General features: G+C 39.1%; 1 protein-coding gene across 1 annotated transcript in view; it reads left to right on the forward strand.

The window, feature by feature from the left end:
• tnr (tenascin R (restrictin, janusin)) overlaps nt 1–24851 on the forward strand; it is a 214800-nt gene that overhangs the window by 153591 nt on the left and 36358 nt on the right. Inside the window, exons 10-17 of the mRNA XM_034702911.1 lie at nt 38–514; nt 12482–12601; nt 12744–12887; nt 13977–14092; nt 17696–17846; nt 21790–21968; nt 22312–22402; nt 22867–22967. Of these exons, the coding sequence (XP_034558802.1) occupies nt 38–514; nt 12482–12601; nt 12744–12887; nt 13977–14092; nt 17696–17846; nt 21790–21968; nt 22312–22402; nt 22867–22967 (1379 nt within the window). The remainder of the gene's footprint in view (nt 1–37; nt 515–12481; nt 12602–12743; nt 12888–13976; nt 14093–17695; nt 17847–21789; nt 21969–22311; nt 22403–22866; nt 22968–24851) is intronic.

Consider the following 24851-nt stretch of genomic DNA (forward strand, 5'->3'; position numbering starts at 1 on the left):
ATTATGTCAGATAGTACTGAATACTTATTTTCTCTAGGTCGTTTAGACTTTGTCCCAGGCTGCAGCGGCCATGGCAGCTTCAGCTTTGACCTGTGCGGCTGCATCTGTGAGGAAGGTTGGGGCGGCAAAAACTGCTCTGAACCTCGCTGCCCGGATGACTGCTCTGGCCAGGGGGTATGCGTGGAAGGCGAGTGCGTGTGTGACCGTGACTTTGGAGGCGACAACTGTTCTGAGCCGCGCTGCCCTTCAGACTGCTCAGGCCGCGGGTTGTGCATCGACGGGGAGTGTGTATGTGAAGAGTCCTTCACCGGGGAAGACTGCATGGTGGGGAGGTGCCTCAATGACTGCTCTGACCAGGGGCTGTGCATCAACGGGACCTGCCAGTGCCGGCCTGGGTATGTGGGAGAGGACTGCTCGCTGGTGTACTGTGCCAACAACTGCAGCAAGAAGGGAATCTGCAAGGATGGCTTCTGTATCTGCCAGGATGGCTTTGCTGGAGATGACTGCAACTCTGGTAAGCACTTAATTTTTCTCCTTCACGTCAGTTTCAACCTCTTGTACAAAAAGTAGTTTTTGCAATATGTGCTTCATTTCTATGAATCAGAAACTCTGAACTTGGACGTTGTCCTCTTTTGACCCTTGCTTTCAGTGCAACCAGGTCCAAAAAGCAGAAATCCAGCTTGAACAGCTCTCAGAACGACACACTGTGACCTGCACATGGTTTGGTCAGAGTTCTCGAGCAGAAGCAGGTTTCTTTTGAAATTAGAGCTGCCACATTAGATGGAGTGCCTCTATTGGCGAGATTGATTCACTGGAATGGGGGCACATTTTCTGTTCATGAATTGCTGGCACTTCTCCAGATTACAGTCCAGCGAGATCTCAGAGAGGGCAGAAAGATATTTCTCTCCTTTCTGTTTACTTACAAGAGAAAAAAAAGATCGTACTACTTGATAAATAACACCAATAAACAGTTAAAGTTGCACCCTCAAACTACTCTTGGAGCTAGAAATCTAGCTTTTGATTCCGTAAACATTCTGTTCAAGGCAGAGTGCATCCTATATTTAGTTTTAATTGCTGTGGCTGACCTGGATCCTGTCAAAACAAACCTTTGTTTTGGATGGCACGCTGGAAGCCTCCCTTCCACAAGTAATCTAACAAGAAACTGAATTGCTCTGTTTCAAGAAGTGGACACTTATTCAATTCCTGGCCAATCATTGCTTGAAGCACCCCATCCATCACTTCCTGTCCACCTGAAACATCATGTGTGCATTAAAGATGAAGATGTTTGCGTCAATAATCAGCACACTGTTACATGTAACAGTGAAAACAAAAATGTACACTTAGGGTTGTTACTTGGCTCATTTACTAGTTAATTACTTGATGGATTATTAAAAAAATGATGATATAATACATTTATAAATGCTTTACATAAGTTAAAAATGTCAAAAAAATGACTAAAACCATTAAAATTTGATCAATCAATCGATCAAGCTTTATTTATATAGCACCTTTCATACAAATCAAATGAAACCCAAAGTGCTTTACAGCGATTGAAAAGCAAGAAAGAACCAGAAATAAATCAATGGCAAGACCTATTAGGGGAAGATGATAATAATAATAATAATAATAATAATAATAATAATAATAATAATAATAATAATAATAATAATAATAATTTTAAAAAAGAATAACATAAAATAAAATAAAATAGAGACTAATGCACACAAAAAATAAAACATGTGTAATTAAAATAAGTTAAAGCATCAAAATTAAGAACACAAGTAGTTAAAATAAATAGATTTAAAAAGGGTATGGATAAGAGTTGAACATCAAACTAAGGGTAAAAATATCAATAAAACTGAGTAGATAAATACAAATAAATAAATGAATGAATAAATAGAAATAGAATAAGATAACAATTAAAATTACTAAAATAATAAAGCAACATTTAAATCAATATTATAGTAAAAGGTAAGTAATAAAATTGTTAAACCCTACATAAAATTGTCACATTGGTTTAAAAACAAAGGAAGGGGACCCATCTGCAGAGATATAAAGATTCCATTTCAGTCCAAGAACTAACAGCAAACACAAAGAAACTGCGGGCAGCACAAGACGGTATCACAAGGAATACTGAGGGCAGGAAGACACAAGGAACAGAGACATAGGCTGTTTCCGAAATCGCCTACTATACTAGCAGTACGTACTGATATGTCCAAAATTCAGTATGTAGTAAGTAGTATGTGAACAAGAGCAAAATCTGCAGTATGCCAAAACTCCCCGGATGTCTACTGATTCGGGAAAATATCTCAGTGTGCATCGGACCAGTCTTCCTCGCGTACTGTTTCCCATAATGCACAGCGCTCGTTCTGCTTTTTCTTTTTCCTCATTTTTTGACGGGAGGAAATCTGTTTTTGGGTGCTGTGAAAGTTATCAAATTACATATAAACCACTTCCTAACTTTTTAAATCATAAATGGATGCTAAATAAGCTTTTTATTTATCGGCTTCACCGTTGTTTACTTCCGCTTTCCGAAACCGGAAATCCAGCGAAGTCTGGCTCAGCATGCTGCATGACAGATCGGACAGAACAGTCATACTACATACTAAATTCAAATGCAGTATGTAGTAGGCAATACCTACTGCCTACTACATTAGTAAGTAGTATGTAGCAGGCCGTTTCGGAAACAGCCATAATGATCCAACAACACATGGGAGGAAACAAAGCGACTAAATACACACTTGGTAACGAGCAACAGGTGTCGACACAGTGCACAGGTGAAACTAATTAGGGCAATCAAAGCAGAGGGAAACACAAGGTTAGGAAGCAGAACCAAACCAGACACACAGGGATCAAGAACTACAAAATAAAACAGATAAAACACTAAAGACTTGACTGAGAAATAATGAGAGAAAATACACAAACACAAGGAGTACAATACAAAACCAGGATCACTAATAAACAACTGAAGGAAGACATGACGATAACTCTTAGGGAAGAGAGAAAAGAAGAGAACAAGTGATGAAACACAAGGCAAATCTACAAAATAAACAGGAAATCAATGACGCATTACAGCACAAAGAAAATCCCAAGATCTCTTTGCAAAAGAAACTCATGACAAAAACACTGTGGAAAAATAAAAACACACCACACCACAAGATAAGACATCAGAGAAATTAACTGATATCCTCCAGAGTCATGTGCAATGGTAAACAAGTAGGGCTTTTAGTTTTGCTTCAAATACCTCAACCTAACTTATTCTGTAAGTCAGTAGCACCATCTTTAAAACTGCTCTAACCTGAATGAGGAGATAATGAATAGAGGACAATATATGAGCACTGGCTCATAATTACATAGTCCAGTCAAAGTACAAGCCGCTCTGTTCTGAACCATCTCTTCTTTGGCAAACCTGACAGAAGGACAAAGCAATAATTCATTCTAGATGATACAAAGGCTGGATTAAAATATCAGCATCCTTAAACGATAGGATTGAGCTAGTCTAAGGCTACTCTTGTCACATCTGTTAAATTGAAATCAAAGTGCTAAAAAGAATGCTAGGATTCTCTACAAGGCAAAAATACACTCATCCAGAGACAGACTAAAATGATGACTCACTCTCAATAGTCAGATAACCAGCATTAAGGTAGTCTGAAGACAGCCAGCTTCTAGCAGCAGATAAGCTCCAAGCTTAGCTGTATTGCACCTCTTTCCTATGTACTGGCACTTAAAGTTGCAAAACATCACCACACTAATGAAAACAATCCCAAAAGAAGACAAAATCTGACCCGGTAGTTGGATTGATCATTTGATTTAGAGACTAATCTTTAAAACTGAACAAAGCTTAACAGAAACATCAAACATTAAGCTTGCTGTATTTACCCACTCTGAAGTGATTGTAATTCTTTGGCCAGGGAGTGTGTGTAGAGTTTTCAGACGGATAAAAAATACAGCAGAAGATTTAATTAATCATCCAAGTCTTACAAAGAATAAAGGAAGTTATTCATGTTACAGCTGGTGTAGTTTCCTCTTATTGATGCCCCATGACATATGGTTTCCTCTGGGAGTCATACAGAACAAGAGAACAGGTCCAATTTGTCCCATAGATTTATAAATGCAAAGTTCTTCCCTCTCTTTGCTGGAGCGGTTAGCTTTCAGCCCAGTCATTTTTAAGTGTACATGCAGCCCTGAAAAATAAAAAAAAGATCCCCCCCTGGGCTTCAAATGCAGGTGGCGGGGAGCGTGACTCGCTGGACAGCAGAAGGTGTAACAGCATTCATTTGTCAAAAGTCACATTCACCGCACGGGGGGTGGTGGTGGGGGAGGACTGTCACATTAGCTACAGCTGAGACAGCCGTGTCTGCCTTTGTTCAGATTCAGCTCCCTGTGCCAAACTATCAAATCCTCCTCTGCCATTTGAGGCAGCTGTCAACAAAGTGAAGGATGAGGATGGACAGAAGAGAGAGCAACAGAGAGGCAGGGATGGCAAATCATATTACAAAGGCTGATTTCCCCTCTCTGCCCTCCCTTCTAATATCTTTACTAAATGAGGGAGTCCAAAATTCGTATTTCTTTGCAATTAGAGGCTAAAATAGCCAACGCTTGTAGGGGATAGTTTGCTGAATACAAAACGAAGCAGTTCAATTACCAGAGACCTGTAGGGTGACAGGCTTAAGTGCTCCATGTTATCAAAAGCTGAACCAAGCTGCATGTATTTTTTTGCTTCAATTATGGAGGCCTATATTTTCCCTACTATGAGAATAATGGAGACTGTGGAATTTAAATGGGATATTTCAGGCATGGGATAGGATACAGTATATCTCTACATGAAAATAAATCCACCCACAAAGTAGAGATCAACTTGTGCTGAGGAGTCATTTCATCTTGACAGCAGAGGAATTCCACCATCATTTCCATAACTCCTGATGCTACAGTGGAAAAGTAGGGTTGACATTTCCACGTTGTTGACATCCCCTGAGCCCGGCAGCGGCGATAACTGACGTTTACATTCCTCACATAGCTTTGTATCTCAACGTTGCTTTTATGTAGGATTTTATTACCTTATTTTATGGCTCTTTTCTGCTGAATTGTGTCAATCAAGCTTGACTTAACATGGGATCAGTCAATAGTAGCAATTTAAAAACCTACAGTTTAAAGTAGTTGAGCTTCTGTCAGCTGTTCAGCTGTATTACAGGCAGAGTAAGTGTTTAACTGTGATGGGAAAGGGCTTTGACAGACATGTGGCACTCCACTACATCACACAACCCACTGCTCCTTTTACAGACGAACACAGACATAAACTTAAACTGACAGCCGTACAGGCAAAGAATACAACATATTTCTGTCTGCCATTCACAGTCTGTCTCAGCAGCTTGAGCACACGTACTGTTATCATGATTGTCACTGAAACTCTGTCCTTCAATATCCAGATCCATTCCTCTGTGCTGAATAGCAATTGAAACAAATTTTTCCTGCATGACAAATCATCCATGACACTATTTGTTTCTTTGTTTTTTGTTCTGTCCAAATATAGCCCTGGTTTTAAACAGTATTGGGTATGCTTCTCTTTTTTTCTCTTCTTAGAAGAGTTTAGCATTGGAGACTCTACATCTGTTCTCTTAGGATATTAATAAACATAAAAGGACTAGCATGGGTGGCATGGGCTGTGGATGTTTTGTTTCCATTGAAAATAGTGTACATGTCAACCAACGATATGAAACCCCATACATGTTATGTGAGTAGATCTGAGGTTTTTGTGTTAATTTATTAACATCACTTCATATAAAAAAAAAATTCAAATTGTAAAATAAAAAAATAAAAAAATCTATGTCATGTAAAACTACTGGGCTTTCCAATGTACAATAAAAACGTTTTTTTCACGTGAATTTTAATGAAAAAACGAATGAGTTATCCTCATTGAACCATGATCTGTGAGAATTAAAGAACACCAATGGGCTAAATCTTGATCTAAATGGTTAGTAATGGAGTCCAAAATTAGAATAAAAAATGTTCATTGGGTTTTTTTTGGGGTTCTGACAGTTTTGGCTTATTGAATATGCCCCGGGTCAAATTGACCCAGGAACATTATTGCTGTTCCAGAGTAGAAACGAACATCACAGGAGGGTTAAAATAAGTCAGCAACTGTACTTTAAATATTCATTTGGAAATTGCTTTATTGATATTATGATTTTAAGATGACTATATTTCCTGTATTGAAAATGATCTGTTACAGTAACAGTTCTAACCTCAACCACAGTAACAGTTCACTTTAAAGGCTTCTTCAGATGAGCTAAGCGAGCTCTTATTACTCACATTAAACTGAACATTTCAACTTGAAGTAAAACAAGGTGAACAGGTTCACATTATTCAGCACAGCACTGGATCGAGTTTGTCTGCATTCTTACTGGCAGTCACTTAAATTGGTATTCCTACTGAGCAGTCCTGAAACACAGCTGTATCTCATTCTGTGCTTCTGTACCTCATATACTGTACCATCTTAAGTTTAATACATTTCTCTGTCGAGGCTCTCACTGTGCCTCTTTAATCTCTCCTGCCTTTTCTCAGCTTTGTTAGTCTTCTGTTTTGGTTTGCCTACCGTCAACAAACCAACATCAGATGTCCCGGACTTCTTTCTGTGCATTGATTTGATTACAGTTTGTCCACTAAGGTCTTTGATTAGAGTTTCATCCAAAGCAACGGTGTGTTTGTTATAGCCACAGTTAGCATTAGGGAAACAGAAGACTGTTGCTAAATTTAATGGCCATCAGAGAACAGCTCATTACACAGCTCTGCAATAAACTGTAATGTTGAGCTCTCAGTTTACCATAGTTGTTCAAGATGTTATCTCCACATTATATTAAATATACTGTGAAATCATTTTTAGTAGTTATTGTACAGTGCATTTGTGCTTATTTTCCACTCTTTGCATGTTGTTACTTTAACTCACTGCTTTAGCCAATCAATCAATCAATCAATCAATCAATCAATCAATCAATCAATCAATCAATCAATCTATCTATCAATATTTATTTGTATAGCGCCAAATCACAACAAACGTTATCTCAGGACGCTTTTACAAACATAGGAGGTCTAGACCACTCTATGTCAAATTATGAACAGAGACCCAACACCAAGACAGGCTAAGGCTCAGTCTTACCCCATCTGAATCCACCTTGAGCATCGCACATCGCAATATTTAGCTAGTTACAGTGGCGAGGAAAAGCTTCCTTTTAACAGGCAGAAACCTAAGACAGAACCAGACTCATGTTAGACAGCCATCATGCCTCGACCGAGTTGGGTCTGGAAAGAGGGATAGAGGAGAATAAGAGACAGAGGGAGCGGTGATAGTGATGAGACGAGTAGTAGAAGCCGCTGCCGCTGGAGTCCAGCACGTCCGTATCAGCTGGAGTCCGGAATGCTCACAGCAGGAGGATGCCTGCGGTGACCTGAAGGAACTTTACATAAAATATTCAAGTCATTGTGCCCAACAACATTGTCATCACTTAGACAGTTAAGACAAAAATACATCTAAGTATCACCAATGCTGGGCAGCATAAAGCCAGATTATCCAGCCAGATTAACCTGCTCTGTGATACTGTCTGATTTGTCACGAGGCTGTGTAAACTCAAACTAAATCAAAAGCATAACAGAGAAATGAGTTTGCTGTTGATAAAAGTGAGGTAAACAGTCAGGAGCAGGTGGGGAAACAAGAATTGCATAAAAATTACAAGTATGTTTTTTTTTCAGATCAGTTGTTTTCTTTCACATGAGAACCCCAAAGTACTGTACGTCACACTGAGAGTTTCAGCTGAGTCACTTTCAACACAAATTAACAAGAGAAATGCCATTACAAAAATCAGCCTGAAGGCAAGTTAGTCCTCTGATGATGCACTGACCTCCATTGTCAAACTGAATTTTACCTTTTCAGGTTAGGTTCAGTAGATACTGCTGTACCTGCATATGATAGCATACTGATTAGACCTAATGAGACTTAGAGACTGCAGGCAAGAATCATGAATAACCTTCAGCAAGTTACCCTTATGACACTTTGGGAGAGTAACATGCCTGTGAATCCCCGGGATATTCCATAAGTAAAGAGGATAGGAACCTTTAGAATTTGAATTAACTTGGAAGTATGAAGAGTATTTTCGTAATTTTAATGCAGATATGCATGTAACACATTTATGATGATGTATTGAATATTTGTGCAGCATGTATACAGGTGTAAAGATAAATATCCCCTCCTTCCCTGCATTTCCTCTGCTCCTTTTCAATATTGTACCTGGTAGACACATGAACTGCAATGCCCACTTTGAGACCTCAAGGCCTTCCCAAGAGCAAAATAAACTGAATCTGTACGAGAAAAGAAAAAAGAGGTCAGTTTACAAGCTGGAAACTACTGCTGAAGTTGGGCACTGTCCCAGTCACAAAGGTCAAAGACTCTCTTGATACTCTGCAATTTGGAAATGTTGATAGGGTGTCAGGTTGAACCAGTCCTGTGTGACAAATTCAATAGAGTAATGATTTGCATTCAAATTAACTGCTTGTTGATGACCTTTCACATAACAACAACAAGGTGAGGGACTCAGTGCCTCTTCATCTGTGCTGGATCTGCAGTAAAAAGTTTCAAATGAAACTTTTTTTATAAGTACCCTTTTCTTAGTGGTCTCTTGAGAGCTGACCCTTAACTTTATATGGGAGTAAATGAGACCTGGTTTAGTCACACCACTTCTAGATCAGCCCACTTAGATCAGTCTCTCCTAAAACTTAAGTGTGCCACAGGAACCTCACTGTAATACAGAAATTACTCTGGGGCCCACTCCAAACTTTAATTGGTTTGGATGGCCCCAGAGTTATTCTCTATGTCAAATTCAAGATCACAGGATTAGCATCATTAATCCAGTGGTCCTTTGTCAACATTAGCAGGTGAGCAGGTTGTTTTTGACAAGGTATCAAAACTATCAAGACTGATGCGGTCCTAAATGACTTCGACACTGACTTCGACACTGACAGATGCACTTGAAATAAGAAAAAAGGTCTGTGCTGAACATGAAATGTTGCAACTCAGTCTCTGCGTTCACAGGATCTCTCTCTCTCTGGGAGCAGGGAGTTGTACATTCCAGTTTTTCAGTCCTGGATAATATTCTTTAGCTGATCCACAAAGAAAAATGCAAAAACTGGTTGGCAAATATACTTTAGTGTTATGTGTGTAAATCACTGATACAGTTTTATCTCATAATAAGAAAAATACTTCAGCGATGGCCTATCATGTCTTTGGTTGGACTGATTGCCACAGTGCCTTGAGCAGGAGGTTGTATTAGCTGATAGAACCCCATTTACAATTATGTATGCAACTAACTGACTTAATGTTGCCACTTTGTCTGATTCACAAACCAAATACACCCTCCTTCCTGGCAGGGTTTCTAATTATGAGGATGTTGTTTCATTCATTTAGATCTCATTATGTGTTCATTGGTAGTTTTGATCTCAACTGAGGGGATGATATCATTCTAACAGCCACCTTTCGCAATCAAAATCTGCATTGTCCTCTACATTACAAAGCAAGGATACATATTTATTAGGGATGCACAGTATAGATTGTTCTAGCCCATGAAATAGAGAAGATTGTATTATTAGAATAATGAATTAAAACCAAATGTTCCCTTTATCCGGCTGATAACAACAGGAACAACATTTGAGACAACAAAAATAACTTTTCCCAGCCCACCTGGCCCACACTTTGGGAATCACTGCCCATGGATTATCACTCATGTGTTTCATTAGTCATTTCCTTCTTATTTAAGTCTAATTGATAAAATAAATCCAGCTAAGTGAATGCCGCAGGAGTTGTCCCCAGTGCAGGTTCACTGAGCAAATTGCAGAGCAGCGTGAGCCCATCTGTCGACTGTGTGAGAGAAGTAGCTGAAATGGCTACTAGAGTGTCCAAAGGTTCCCCAGAGGAGGACTCAGTGCTGTGCAGTATCCCAGGATGTAGAGATGATGAAGGGGTGAGAGGTTATTTATTACACCATCACACTGCCTGCTTCTTTACTCCGTTCTCCGTCTGTAACGGTGCAGTTTGATGCTTATTTTCTCTCATATAACCATCTGTTTTGTCCCGAACCACATCTCTCTGGTCATTTTCTCTTCTATGCTGTCCTCTAGCTGTAAATCTGTATCGTCTTTCTCCTGCTTAAACTGTTTGTGCCTTCTCATCTGCTCCTCTTGATGTCCTTCACCTGTCTTCCCTCCTACTCGTCATTGTTTTTGACAATGGGGGTTGTAAACACTCTTGTTTATGCCTCCACATTTATATTCAACTCCACCTCTCAGGCTTATAGCTCGACTATCTCCACTTCAGCTGGATTGAATGACAGTGCTTCTCCCTCTTATGTTAACACTCAGCCTCTTGTTACCTCAAAGACTGGTATGTTGTGTAGGATTGAATGCACATTTGAAGAGCAATCCAACCTGTTGTTTTGGTCTAAAGATTACTAATTTAGAGACTGTTTTTAGTGAGCGAGTTGATAGCAGATGAAGCCATGTTGTCTGCATTTGCAGTAGTTTCAAGCACTGATAAGAGTCATTTCACCATTAACTGTGCTGTCATTAAGCCTGGATGAAAAATAATGAATTAAATCTGTAGGGATACTTCCTGAAACAGCAACAATATTAAACAAACATTACTGAAGTGTGCCTCTTATTGTTGAGGACATTTATTGGTGTCCTATTTTGTATATTTTCCATCCACACTGTTGGTGCAGATAGAGGCTCCATGATAACTCTCTGTCATGGCCCCCTGATCCTGATGCCATGGGAGAATATTGGAGCATGATTTCATCCATGAATGGGTTGCCAGGTGCTGCAGGAGCAGAGGACTATGTGCCTGCAGCCATGAAGGGGCCATTGGGAGGAGGGGTGTCCATTGTAGAAGCAATAATTGCTCTGCCAGGTTCTGGTTGTGAAGAGGAGCCCACCTGATATTGTGTATATGGAAGGGTCCACCGGTGACCTGAAAACATGCAATAAAGAACCAGGACCTGCACCAGAGAGAAAAGCAGAAAGAGTTGTTCCTCCATATTCTAGACCCTTAAAATGAATATTTGATGTATCTTTTTGTTGTATCAAATATGTAAGAACACTCTTGTTGTGTAGAGAAAATTGACCAATCAGAGGCTGTCTTCTTAACTTACCATTAACCTGAGGACCTTTTGAACATGTCCTTGTTGCTTTTTATCAATGGTTTTTTGAACAGCACAGAATCCCCCCCCCCCCCCCCCAAAAAGAAAAGACAATGTAAAAATAATTGACACACTATCTTTTGCTTAAATAGCTTAGCATTGAAGTGGCATGCACTGTGTCAAATATTTCCTTCCTGGATTTTTGCTGTAGTTTTATTTAATTTAAACTCATTTTATTTTGCATTTTGACACAAAAACCAAGTGGAAGTCATGTCAGAAGAGAAACGGCTCAATCAGCCAATGGGAGCATTTATTCAAGTCGCTGGCAATTGATGTTTAAAGTAATACACAGTAAAAAGACTCACAAAAACTGTGAAAAGCTGCTGTAGAATCAGACATTTTAGGCCACAACAATAAAAAAAAAAGCCCAAGAAATCTATAAACAATAAACAAACAATTTGCTACACACTTCTCAAGAAGTTAATGGGTGTTGGACAGCATTGAGTATTTTCTGCCCAAAGATTTGAATAATTAACACAAGTATTTAAGAGTGTTGAGGTCTTTATTGAACATCGGTCTGTAACGTGGAGTCCCGCAGGGGAGCGTTCCAGGCCCCTTCATGTTCCTACTCTATATTCAAGGACTGAACCATTTAACTGCAGATCTGTGTGGTGCTCCAAAGATGACCTTTTCAACTTACGCCATGCTCATCATCTTTATGAAAAATGAATTGTATTTGATTCTTGACTAAAAGGACCACTGGGAAAAATCTTGGACCTTGTATACTTGATGATCTAAGAACTCAACTTAATTCAAATTTTGGTTTAGTCCAAGATTTGACTAGTAAAATATGTAGAGTTGTCTTCTTCTTTTTTTCTTATTTACATAAACAGTAAATAATTGAACTAGGGGATTGAAGTAATTAATACTATCTTAACTTAAACAGATCAATAATTTGGACTTAAGTGAGACTTTTAAGATGATCAAAACTTCACCACAATTCAATTGAGTTTCAGCACTTGCCTGAATACTTATGATGTTTAGACGAATTTAAACAACTTCAATATAATGAAACAAAACTGTGTTGATGAAGCTATTAAGCTTATTTCAAATCTACTGATGTGCCCACTAAAACAAGCGCATTCATTCCAGCTTGAACATATATTAGTTAAGTGACCATGTTATCTTGGGACTTTTTTTCAAAGGTTCTGTCAGTACAGCTCTATGTTGGTTGGAAATAAGTCTAAATTAAGATAGCATTTGTTTATTTTGTTTAACTTTTATTATTCATTTTGTTTCACCAGTGGCTCCCGCTATGAACCTGAAAGTACGAGGCGTGACTGATGGCACTATTGACCTGGAGTGGGAGGGTTCAATTGTGCTAACAGACTTCTTAGTGACATACACACCAAGCAGTCCTGGGGGTAAGTACACTCTCTGCTGGCCGGTTAAAACATTCATTGTTATAATATAAGTTTTGTTCGATTCAAAATGTCTGGAAAGCCTAAAAAGCCTCTATTAAGTGAAGTTATGTATTCATGTATCTTTTTTACCTCTCTCTGTCAGGTGTGCAGCTAGAGATAAGGCTTCCAGGGAATGTCACTGCCTGCTCTATCTCAGGCCTCGGAGCCGGCATAGAGTACAACATCAATGTGTTCGCTGTCATTAACAACAGTATCAGCGTCCCTGCCAGCATCACTGTTTCGACCTGTAAGTGCAGTCCTCTGGGTTTGTTTTGACAAAGTGTCCTCATGGGAGCCTGAAGGATGCTCACCTGACAGCATGTTGGGTCCGTGGCCAACATAAGAATTAATATAGCACATCAGTTCAGCATTATATTAATTGCTTTCTATGTCACACAGTGATGTAGCTGTAAAAGCATTCCCACGTGGTTGCAGCCATTCATAAGGATGCACACACACACACACACACACACACACACACACACACACACACACACACACACACACACACACACACACACACACACACACTGTCTCTCACTTCATCTTAACCATCTCATCCTCCGTGCTGGCTGGAAGGGATGTCTACAAGTATTATCTGCCTTATGTCACTTATACTCCAATACACACTAAACTCCATTTGAATGTGTACCTCTGGTTGGGGTTACTGTTAAGTCCATTTACCTGGGATGATTATTTTTATGTTTAGAAGCACAAATACAAAGTAACAGCCTGATTCCTTCTGCAAATGTAACACTGCATCCACTCTAAAACAGCAGGCTGCATTCAGTGTTTCCATTAGTTCAGTCTTGGCTGGCAAAAAAAATACCCCATTTCACTGTGACGTGAATTTAATTTCAGTGATTGCAGAATTCAAAGTAATAAAGTCAATTTAGGGCAGTTTGCTCTATGTAACCATTTTTCAGTGATGGTATGATTTGTTGGGCTGTCTTTGCTAAACCTGATTATAGAGTGTAGTATTTGATTATCTGGAAAGAGTTATGAGAACCTGGCTGCCCGTGAAAAAAGTCATTTTAGCATGTTATTGAATTAAAGTGTAGGCTTTGTCGAAGTGGCTGCACATCCAAGCTGAGAAAGTGTTCCCACTGTAAAGCAGTTGTTCATGTTTAACGTCTCATGAGCACGTCATAACTTTGGATGATTTAAATGCTCAAAACATTTAACCTTGTATAATGGAAGTAAACAAACAACAATACATTATATGGGATAAAACCATAAACTAAAAGAGAAATCTTAAGAACTTGAGCTGGAGAAGTGATTTACACACTGTGTTGGTCACTGAAGAACAACAATATATCTCTGGCTTCCTCTCCAGATCTCTCCAATCCAGATGGTTTAGTCTTCAAATCCATCACAGAGACATCAGTGGAGGTCCGGTGGCAACCGTTCTACTTTTCCTTCGATGGATGGGAGATCAGCTTCATCCCCAAGGTAGAGGAAAACTGTGTTAACACTGAGTGTGTTTGTGTGTGTGTGTGTGTGTGTGTGTGTGTGTGTGTGTGTGTGTGTGTGTGTGTGTGTGTGTGTGTGTGTGTGTGTGTGTGTGTGTGTGTGTGTGTGTGTGTGTGTGTGTGTGTGCTTGCTGTCAGTCCCAATGAAAGAGTGCAGGACAGCACGCTGGAAGATAAGTGCACCGTCCTTGTGTGACGAGAGCAGGAGGGAAAAAGATCGACAGAGTTTTTAAGCTTTTAATGAATCATCAGCTGGAGACAGACAAGCTCATTCTCCACACACAAAGCAGTACTTTTTTCCTTTTTCTTGTTAAGTGAGCAAAATACTCTTGATTGAAAATAATTATTTTTAAATCTCCTCACCATCCAACTCTGTATGACTTTGAACATGTGTGAAGAAACAGGAAGAAAAATGACTTGGTTTTCTTTGGGGTAAGCTCAACTTGAGGGCCATGGAAAATTAGACAGACGGATTGTCTTAAGCTTATTGGCTATTAGGTGGATCAGCCAATAAACCCTTTTCCAGAATAACCCTTTCTAAAACCATAGCAAGGCAGGGTTCAAAGCAAGAGAGCCAAAACATTTCTCTTTCTAAATCTCGCTGTAAACTTGTGGTCCCTCTGCACTCTAATCTCTTGCCCTCTCACAGTAATTGGATTTCCCCTTTAAGGTGTTCTCATGGGGCAATATCCTTTGGTCCACCCTGACATCAAGTCTCAAATCTGATGTTAAGATGCTTCTTTTGTGTTTATTCCTTTTGGCCCTTTTAAGTTTAAAGTTTCTGAACATATAAAGCACTTGGCTACCTAATTGCATTTATTGAATTTAGCCCTGCCTTTTCTGTCTTTCTTCCCAATCTTCCAAGTCTCAAAGTCATCTCTTTTCTTCTTTCACTTCCCATTCTTATCTTTCTCTCTCTCTCTTTCTCTCTCTCTTTTTTTTTTTTTACCAATTGGTGGCTGACACTTTCCTCTTTACCCCCGAAGGTACCCTTTCTTTCCTTCTTTCTCCTTCACGTTTCTCTTCCTCCATCTCCCTCCCCGAATATGTTCCTCCCTCGATCGCTCTCCTTTTTCCCTCCCTCACTCCAGCCACGGGGGAAATCATATTATGAGTTGCCATTCCCGCCCCCTGTGGGTTTAATCCAGCAATGGGGATTGTGAATTTTGACAATCTCGTAATGGAAGCAGGCATGAAAGCTTTGGCCCATGCGAACAAACATGGAAACTCACTACTCTGAAAAAAAGGGAAACAAAGGGAGAGACATAGAGGGTGAGCTCGCGGCCTGACGTTAACATCGTTAGATACAGCTCCAGTATGTAACCGACTTCCCCATATGATAGCATACTGCAACTGCACATACCTGCAGCACCATCTAATACATTTTATGTGCTTTTCATTATAAATCAATACAACTACAGAGCAATCAGTCAATCAATACTGCTGCCAGTAGACCTGTGGTAGTAATACATTTATACATTTTGTGTGTGTCGTTCTCGGTCATGTCAAGGTCATAAACAGTACTCTAACTGTATGGATGATTATTATTTTATCACCATAGCTGTTCCACTTTTATGCATGCATGTCTGTTAAGAAATATTAAGTTTGACCATTGGACAATCTGCTGTAGCTTTCATATGAAATGAAATTCACACACAGGAATATGCACATGTCCACGCATAATGATCATGATTTCCCAGAAGTAGCTCACCATTCTGATTCATGTTGAATAGTCATGAAGTGTTCAGTGCTCAGAGGTCAGGACACATGATGAGGCAAATCTGCAGAATCTTCTTTATGATTAAGCTTTAGTCCATACAAAGTTACCATGTGCTAACTATTCATCAGTGTTGTGAATCATTCCCGTGTTGCTTCATTGTTCAATTTGCACTTTGCCACTTACTTCTTCACTCCCTGGGAAGATAAGACGGAGCAAAGCAGATTTCATGAACCATTTAAAATCACATTTCTTTCTCGTTTGAGCCTCTGAGCTGCATTTAAGTGAAAAAAATAGGCGACTGAATTAGATAAAACCACATGCTCTTCAGACAGGCATGTCATAAATGCATATTAGACTTTAAAAAATATTTACTATTGTCTTATTAGTAAACCAAAACTACTAAATATATTTCCTCACTTACTTCTAGTAGTGCCGGTGTTTTATTTGTCCTGGTTTTCACATGTCTGCCACCGACTTTTAGCACAATTCCATTTTTGGCGCTCACAGCTCACTGAAGATTTATTTTGAATAATAAACAATGAAATAATTTTCCACTCTTGTCCCTCTTCATGGGCCAAAACTTACTGCCAACAGTTTCTTTGGAGACAGAAATAATAATCTGTTTTGTATTTTTCCAATTGTCTCTCTGGGAAATGTGTGAATAATAACTTGTGCAGAGAGTGGATACATTCAGTGTGCTGTTACTGGGTCAAGAGAAGAGCAGGAACATTTTTACATCAAACTTAACCTTTAAGTGTTATTCATTTTCAAAATTATAATAAAAATTAAATGTAGCAAAGTTATGAAGTTATTAATCAAAGCACATATGAGATGTGAAATACTTTATTACAGCCTATGAACCATGGGGGAATAATCTGAGCTCTTTTTTTGCGACAGTCCTGAAAAGGTCTATAAAATAATGCTTCTTCTTGCCTAAAAAGGTACACCAGAGACCAAGAAGCTTGAATAGATAATCAAACATTCTCATTTTGCAGTCCCCCCTTTGCTTAATAAAATGACAGCTATAAAATACCTCTACAGGGACCAAACAAAACCCTTCATCATTTCTCATCCAAGCGACCTTGTCTACTGATGAAGAGATGACTAATTACGAGCAAACTGGCGTTAGATGGAAGTGGAATATACTGTTATGGTGATTCATCTTGAATAATGTATCACTGCCTCTTTTTCACTGTATCATTATTGAGATTGAACAGCAATTGTTATTGGAACATAACTGTTATGTGTTACTGCCCACCCCGGTAATTCAGTGGAGGTGATTAAATGGATTACATCTCTAATTACAGTTTTAGTTCTGGAAAGTAGCAAGCTATTTTATGTTCTGTTGTAATATGAGCTTTTGTGTAACACAGGCTTGTGGGGATCTTGGTGCAGCAGTAGGTGCAACATCTGTCTGTTGGCAGAAAGTGCATGTGCAACACTGGTTTTCTGAGAACAGCTGGGAATAGTGGGGCTCCATATGGATGAGTGACAGGCTTTTGGAAATGTACAGAGTGCTGCCTCTGCAGAATAAGGCCTGAGAAGTATAATTGAAACACTCATATCCATTTTGACTCAGCAAACATACATTGGAAGTATAGTGTGCTAAACCAGAACAAGGTAACAAATTCATCAAAGAATACTTGCATACAATTCAGAAAATCTACTGCATGCAATTTAGTTGTATGAGTCACTGTTTTTGTCTTAATGTTGGGACTTATTTTCCATCACTTCCTAGATCTCCACTGAGAAAAGTTTAGCCTACACAGTAGCTGACATTTATTTGAATTATGCAACAATAGAGAAGCTCTAAAAATTTGCTTTCAATTGAATGAATTCAATCTGTTTTTTTATTTTCACCAGGATAATGATGGCGGGATGACAGCACAGCTCCCCAGCACCATCACTTCCTTCGTGCAGACCGGTTTGAGACCAGGAGAGGAGTACACAGTTAACCTGGTGGCACTGCGAGACGTGGGCAGAAGCCAGCCATTCACTGCTACGTTTTCAACATGTACGTTTTATTGAATAACTGTACAGATAAGCCTTGACACTAGGGTATAAGATAAGATATACTTTATTTGACACCCCATTGGGAAACTCTTTTGTTACAGCAGCTTACAACACGGGACAGGGGAATACAACAATGTACTTACCTAGTTAAAAATAATATAACAATAGTAATATTAATGATGAAATTAAATAGAATAAAATAAAAATATAATAAAATAAAATATGGCAAATATTACTGATATATATGTACACTTCTATCTGATGAATAAATGGTGATTTCGTTAGGTATATGAATGAAAACATATGAAAGCATACTGTATCTCTCTGACAGTTGCAGACAGATTGAAAAAAGTTCAGAAGTAAGAAACAGACGGATGAAAAGAAAGCCAGTGTGAAGGGACAAGACCAGAATGTGCCATTCTCTTACTAAGAGCAAAATCATTCCTCCTCATCACAAACATTTAAGAACTTTTAGGTTTAAACACTTTTGCATACTTCAAACTGCATTTTTTGTTCTTCTACTCGTCTCATTGGTGAAAAGTCGATCTCAAAAAACAAAGGCAAGTAATTGGTTCACATGTTTTAGAATTTAACAATACTTGAAACAAAATCTGATCCCATTTTATTTTATATGTATTAAATTTGATGTACGGCTGTCCATCTAACCTTATTGTGCAAACCCATAAAGTCCAAAAGAAACAGATCAGCTTAGATTTCAAAGGTGTTGAACTCGTCAAAATATTAATTTAGACGTAACCAAGTTGTTGTTCCTTAAGTCTTGAACATTTAATGCAACATAGAAGTAAAAAGTTGATACCAAGTTTTAAGGGTCCTTAAGAAAAGTTGCATATACATTTACTGAGAAAGACACAGGCAATCAGTTACTGCTACTGCTCGTATGATACCACAAAAGACAACAAATGAAGTGTAATCAGATGATAATAAACTAGCACTTCAACCCGCTATTATTTTCTACTACATTACCGAGTCATTATTATCCTGTGTGATATCCCGAAATTGCTTGTTTTTCTAACCAACAGTGCAAATCCCATTTCATTTTCAGTGATTACATTTCATAGAAAAGCAGACAGTTCTTATAATTGAGGTCAGAAAAAAACAAATGTTTGTCATTCTTGCATGATCAAAGGGTAATCTCATTAAAAAACCTGTGAACAGCTGTCAGTGGATAGGTGTTAGATGAAGTGGTGCAGGGTGCTGAAATGCTATTTTGTTATATTTTCCACAGCATACATTCACACTAAGTGATATGTCTGACAGTTGGAGAAAGCAGGATGAGATTTAAAACACAACAAAAATACTAACACAATTCAAAAGATGTAGAAAACAGAGTTGTGGCTTTGTCCACAGGGGGCGCCAAAATCAACACAAGCTCAAAGTTCCTGACAGGAGCTTTAAGGAATGATTGTAACAGTTAGCTATTGTTTTTTTGTCAGTCAGCCCCTAAATCAGGAAATAGTCTAAATACTGAATGAGAGTATTATTCCCTGCATTTTAAGACCTGCCACACACACATATACACACACAGGGCTAAATAACCAGTCAGAGGCACTGTCACCTTGACATATTTGTTTCTCTACCACGTATTTATGTTCCTGTTGCAAACCTCACTGAGGTAGCACCCCAACTCCTCACCCAGCTGACACCATCCGGACAGCTGTAATAGATCCAATCCAAACCTCGTCCATAACAATTTAAACTCCGATGTCTGCAGTCAAAACACCATCAATTTCTTGTCAAGTCTTCATACATTTGGTAGGTTGTAATTAAGTATTGATAAATAATTCATGACACGCATTAATTTTTCATGGCGGCCCACTGCAGGACACCTTATTGGATAAAGAAGGAGGAAAAGACAAATTTGAAGTTGTTCAATTATTCATAAGAAAGATTTATCCTTCCTTGGAGACGAGGGAACAGGAGGAGGAGTGGGAGGAAGCAGCAGAAGGAGAGGAGAGCTGATGTAGAAACTGGTTATCAACTGGTTACTGTCTTCCTCAAGAGGCTTTTAAGAGGGGACCCAAGGGGCCAATTTTGAATACATCAAGAATAAAAGTGCACTTGCAGTACATATAGGCTTTGTTCTGAGATTTAGTACATCTCAATGCTTAAAAATGTCTTAAATAAGCATGTGACCCTTTTTTCTCAAGGTGGTAAATGTATCATTGCATCATTTTCCTCATAGGCCATCTGCAGAGGGTAATTATACTATCACAGCTTAGTGTACTGCTTTGGTTTAAAACATGAATATTTGACTCAGTCTTGTGTCTATTTGAATAGGCATTGTTTGAAAACATGTTGATTGAGAGACTAAGAGACTTTCCGAGACATCTGCTCAAGCAACAGCTGTCACACACTAGCTGTTGGAAAGAAGTAATTAAGATGTAAAAAAAGGCTAATGATCACATTATCAAACACCTCTTTACCTTGACTGAGTATCTGTGTATCCAGCTTGAGCTCCTTGTGAATAAGACCCTGAGACACTTGAACTGATTCACTTGGGAGCCTCTCACTACCAACCAGAATAAAACAATGAACCATTTTCTGGCAGGGAACCATCAGTTCATTGGATGCAAATCGGCCCAGAGAGAGTGTGTTGTTTGATGAAGCCAACAGAATCACATCACTTTTGAAAATCAGAGGAGCATTTCTGAGATCCCTAAACTAAACACGGTCTTCCCCCTGGCTGTGCTTTGAGATCCAGACCATGAACAAGATAAAAACGTTGAAAGGGGACAACCCTGGCGGAGTTAAATTTGTAGTGAAATGTGTGTGATATTCTTCTAAGGAGCAGACAGACACACTCTAAATACAGATATGTTAGGATGGGATGGCTAGTCGTAAAGGTGCTGGAACCCAAAACTGTTGCTATATGCTCTATAGGACTCCTCAGAGAATATTGTCTGAGTCCACATGTGGACTGGATGTGCCAACTGTCATGGCGCGTTAAGTAACACTGCTAAGGCAATACAACTAGCACACTGTGCCACGATGAGAACCAGCATTCCTGTTCTTGATCCATGGTTTCACAGTGGGTCAGAATCCCCTTTTCAGTACCATGTCTCATCCTAAATTGGTTCCTTACTACTGAGGAGCTTCTTAACGTCCCCAGAGACCTCTCAATGAGCCAATGAGCCCTCCCCTCCTCTTTGAACTCTGTCTTGGTGTGTTGGTTGGCTCTCAAATGGCTTCCTCCAATGTTCACCGGCATCTCAAGCCAGGATCAGCAGTTTTCCTGCTCTGTTCGGCAGACTCCCCACCATCTGATCCAATTCATCAGGAGGTGGTGGTCAGCTGGAAGCCCCGTCCCACTTTACACTTCAGGGTCAAGATCAAACTCTTGCAGATGTTAGAATAAGATCATCAATGCGACCCAAATGTGGTTTGGTACAGAATCCACTTATAAGTCAGTCTTTGCTGACACATGGTGAGTGTTATGGGCGAATCGTGATTAGCACACTCCATTTACCAACTAATGTAGCGAGACATGCACCAAATCGTGGAGGGACCAGGAATCAATCCTGGGAGTAGTGCAATGAGGACTATAGCCTGTGTCATGGGGTGCATACTCTGCCAGCTTAGCCAAACTTAGGGCCTATTGCTGGGTTTTTAATTGCAGATTGAACAAAAAGCATAATTGGTTACATCATCTTGAGCTTCAGGGCAATGTCACAGAGAGTTTACTAAAATTTTACTGATCAAATAAGTAATAGAGAAAAAACATCTGCAGACTATCTTGATAATGATATCTGCAAGTTGCAGTGAATTCAAAAAGTAATGGAAGTAAACACAGGTTGTGTTTTAAATGGGCAGAGAATCAAGTGCCAGCAGCCAACAAACAGAGACCACGCAGTGTGACTGTGCTTTTTTTTGACATGAGCAACATATTCCGTTATTTGTCTTATGTCTTTGTTTTTGTTTCCCAGTGATTGACAGCCCTACTCAGCTGATCGTGCGGGATGTGTCAGACACCGTAGCGTTTGTGGAGTGGACATTGCCTAAAGCAAAGATCGATCAGATCATTTTGCGTTATGGCCTGGTGGGAGGAGAGGGCCCGCGGACCACCTTCCGCCTGCAGCCCACACTCAGCCAGTACTCCCTGCAGGTGAGTGTTGGTGTGGGTTCAATTCATCATGTTGTGTTATCACAGATCTGATCACACAGACACATTATGTAGACTCACCTGCCATCTGGGGACAGAGCAGCTAGTCCCCTCAGCTTAAACTATTTATCTTTAGGCTGTGAAATGTCTGTGGTGTTATTGCATTGTACTCCCAAGTAAAGTGTTACTAGAGTGTTTGTGTCTATGTGCGCTTGTCATGCTTGTTAAATTATCTAATCTCTGCCTGCCTCCTGTGTCTGGAGATAAAACAAAAGCAAACAGAAAAATCCGTGCTAAAAGATTAAACAGACTAAACTGTCCATGCTTGTTTTTTTTCTCTCTTCAGGTTCTGCGTCCCGGCTCACGATACGAGGTGTCTGTGAGCGGTGTGAGGAAGGGAAATGAGAGCGGATCTATTTCCACTGAATTTACTACCGGTGAGGTCTGACAGCAAGCAGATGTGGTGATGGTGGTGTGTGTGGTCCTGTGCCTGTCTGTGAGGGTAGAACAGTGGGTGACATATGGGCTAATGTATACCACACTGTTTATCTATGTTGGCTTTGGGAGAGAGCATCTGTTTGTTCTGTTTTGTTCTTGTGTGTGCAGAAGAAGCTGCATTGTTTGTGGAAATATTACTCTCATAAGTTTTACTGACATTGCTTGAAGCTACATCCAAAGTAAAAGGCATGCATATATTATCACATTATTATTAAGAATGACAATTGTAGTACCTGTAGATATACTGTTCATTTAGGATCTTACATCATTAGATCATTACAGTAATACGCATGAGCACACCAAGCAAACTGTATGTGTCTCTGTGTCTGATGATTTCTGTACAGCAGATGTTTGCTTGTTCACGATCCCTTAGAATTGGTCTCAGTTTCTCCACCATTGTCAGCTTTATCGTTCTTCTCAGAGATTGATGCCCCAAAGAACCTCCGGCTTGTGACCAAGTCTTCAACCACCCTAGAGCTTGAATGGGATAACAGTGAGGCTGAGGTGAGCAAATGCCAACGAAATTGCATTAAGTGTTCATTTTTATTAACTTTTTGTTTTTTCCACACATCTTGGATGAAGTGGAATATACATCTTAACACAGCAAACGACAGTGTGGCTATTTAAAGCTCCTATTATGTTCGTTTCTTAGGCAATAATGTTCCTCGGTCAACTTGACCAGGGCATATTTAATGATCCAAAAGTGTCCGAACCCAAAAAATCCCAATAAATATTTTTTAAATCTCATTATTAACTCCATTACTAACCATTAAATCAATATTTAGTGCAATGGTGTTCTTTAATTCTCACAGATCATGGTTCAATGAGGATAACTCACTCGTTTTTCATTAAAATTCATGTTAAAACCTTTTTTAATGTACATTGAAAAGCCCTTAATATAAATACAATAGTTTTACATGACATAGATTTTTGTTTATTTTATTTTATTTTCCTGTTATTATTATTGTTTTTTATGAATTGATGTTGATAAATTAATACGAGACACCTCTTCTGTCACATGCTGCCCAGATTTGTATGCTGTATTTAGCTGGTTTGGAAGGCATATATTACCTAAGATGGAAGGAACCTCTGAATACCACTAGCCTTTCATCCACTGTGACATTAGAAATGTGAAATAATACTTTTAACAATTATTTTTAGATTTTTTAACTTTAAAATGGGTCAATTTGACCTGCAACATAACAGGAGGGTTAAGTTTTAGTTTTCTTTTTGCTTTTGATTCTTTGTCTTAAACCAAAGAATGAATGATAGTAAGTTTGTATTTAGTTTTAAGATATCAATGGGTGAAAGAGTAACAGCCCACTCAATTATCATACCTGTATGTGGGTTTTTTTGGTACTCTTACTTTATTTAAATTGTAAAGGATTTTAAATATATTCTAAATTTTTGTAATCTGATTGGCAGAAGATAATTTACTGCACTTGAACACTTCTTCCACCACTGTAAGGAATTCACACTAAACGTTGATTCCTCTATCCTCAGTCTTTTTTTATTTGTATGTTTCTTGAATAATAGTAGCAGACTAACCTGAATACTAAGTAGCTTTTCCAGGGTCTCAACACAACCTCAGGTGCCCCTCATCTCACAGACTGATTGTTAATCACCGCCTTTTCATGCAATAACAGCTAATTTGTCCTCAATCCCTTCACTTTATTTCCTCCTCCTTGACCTTTTTTTGCATACACCCCTCTTTAAACAGGTTTATATTCTTTACTCTTTTCTCACTTCTGTCTTGTTAAATTGAGTTCCTTATCATCACACACAGGTGAGTCTGCATTGAGCAGGGGAAAAAAAGCCAATAATGGGAACGTCACAGTCACAGAAAGTAACAGATTAAATGGATGCAAGGAACTCAAAATGTTTTACACTGACTGAAAAAGTGATGAATCATAATTCTCTCAGGGCTCAGGATGATAATCCTCACTAACTACATAACAAGACTGACAGAGCTTGTCTTCAATGCATGTTAGCACTATTGATGTTCCAAAGCGACTAACTCCCTAGTCCTCTAAGCTGATATTTAAATTCTGATTAAAGCCAGGGTTGGTAGTCTCGGAAAACCAGCATGAATTTGAATGTAGCTTTTCCTCATGACTCCGTCTAACCCCTCTCCTCCTCCCTCAGAGCTCCTCCAAAACGACGCCCCCCCCGCTCACATGCACGAGCGCCGCTGATTCTCGACCATATGATCGTGACTGATTCAAAACCGGTCCTCACCAAAACATTATCATAGTGAAAGTTAAAAACACAAACAAACATGGCTGCTGTTAGTACTTACAACTGTCATTCTAGCATTATCCAGTTGTACCAGTGACACGAGATCAGGAGAAAAGTTCTAACACATATAATACTGTAACAACTCTACTG

The sequence above is a fragment of the Notolabrus celidotus genome, chromosome 15, assembly GCF_009762535.1.
Source record: "Notolabrus celidotus isolate fNotCel1 chromosome 15, fNotCel1.pri, whole genome shotgun sequence".
NCBI lineage: Eukaryota > Metazoa > Chordata > Actinopteri > Labriformes > Labridae > Notolabrus > Notolabrus celidotus.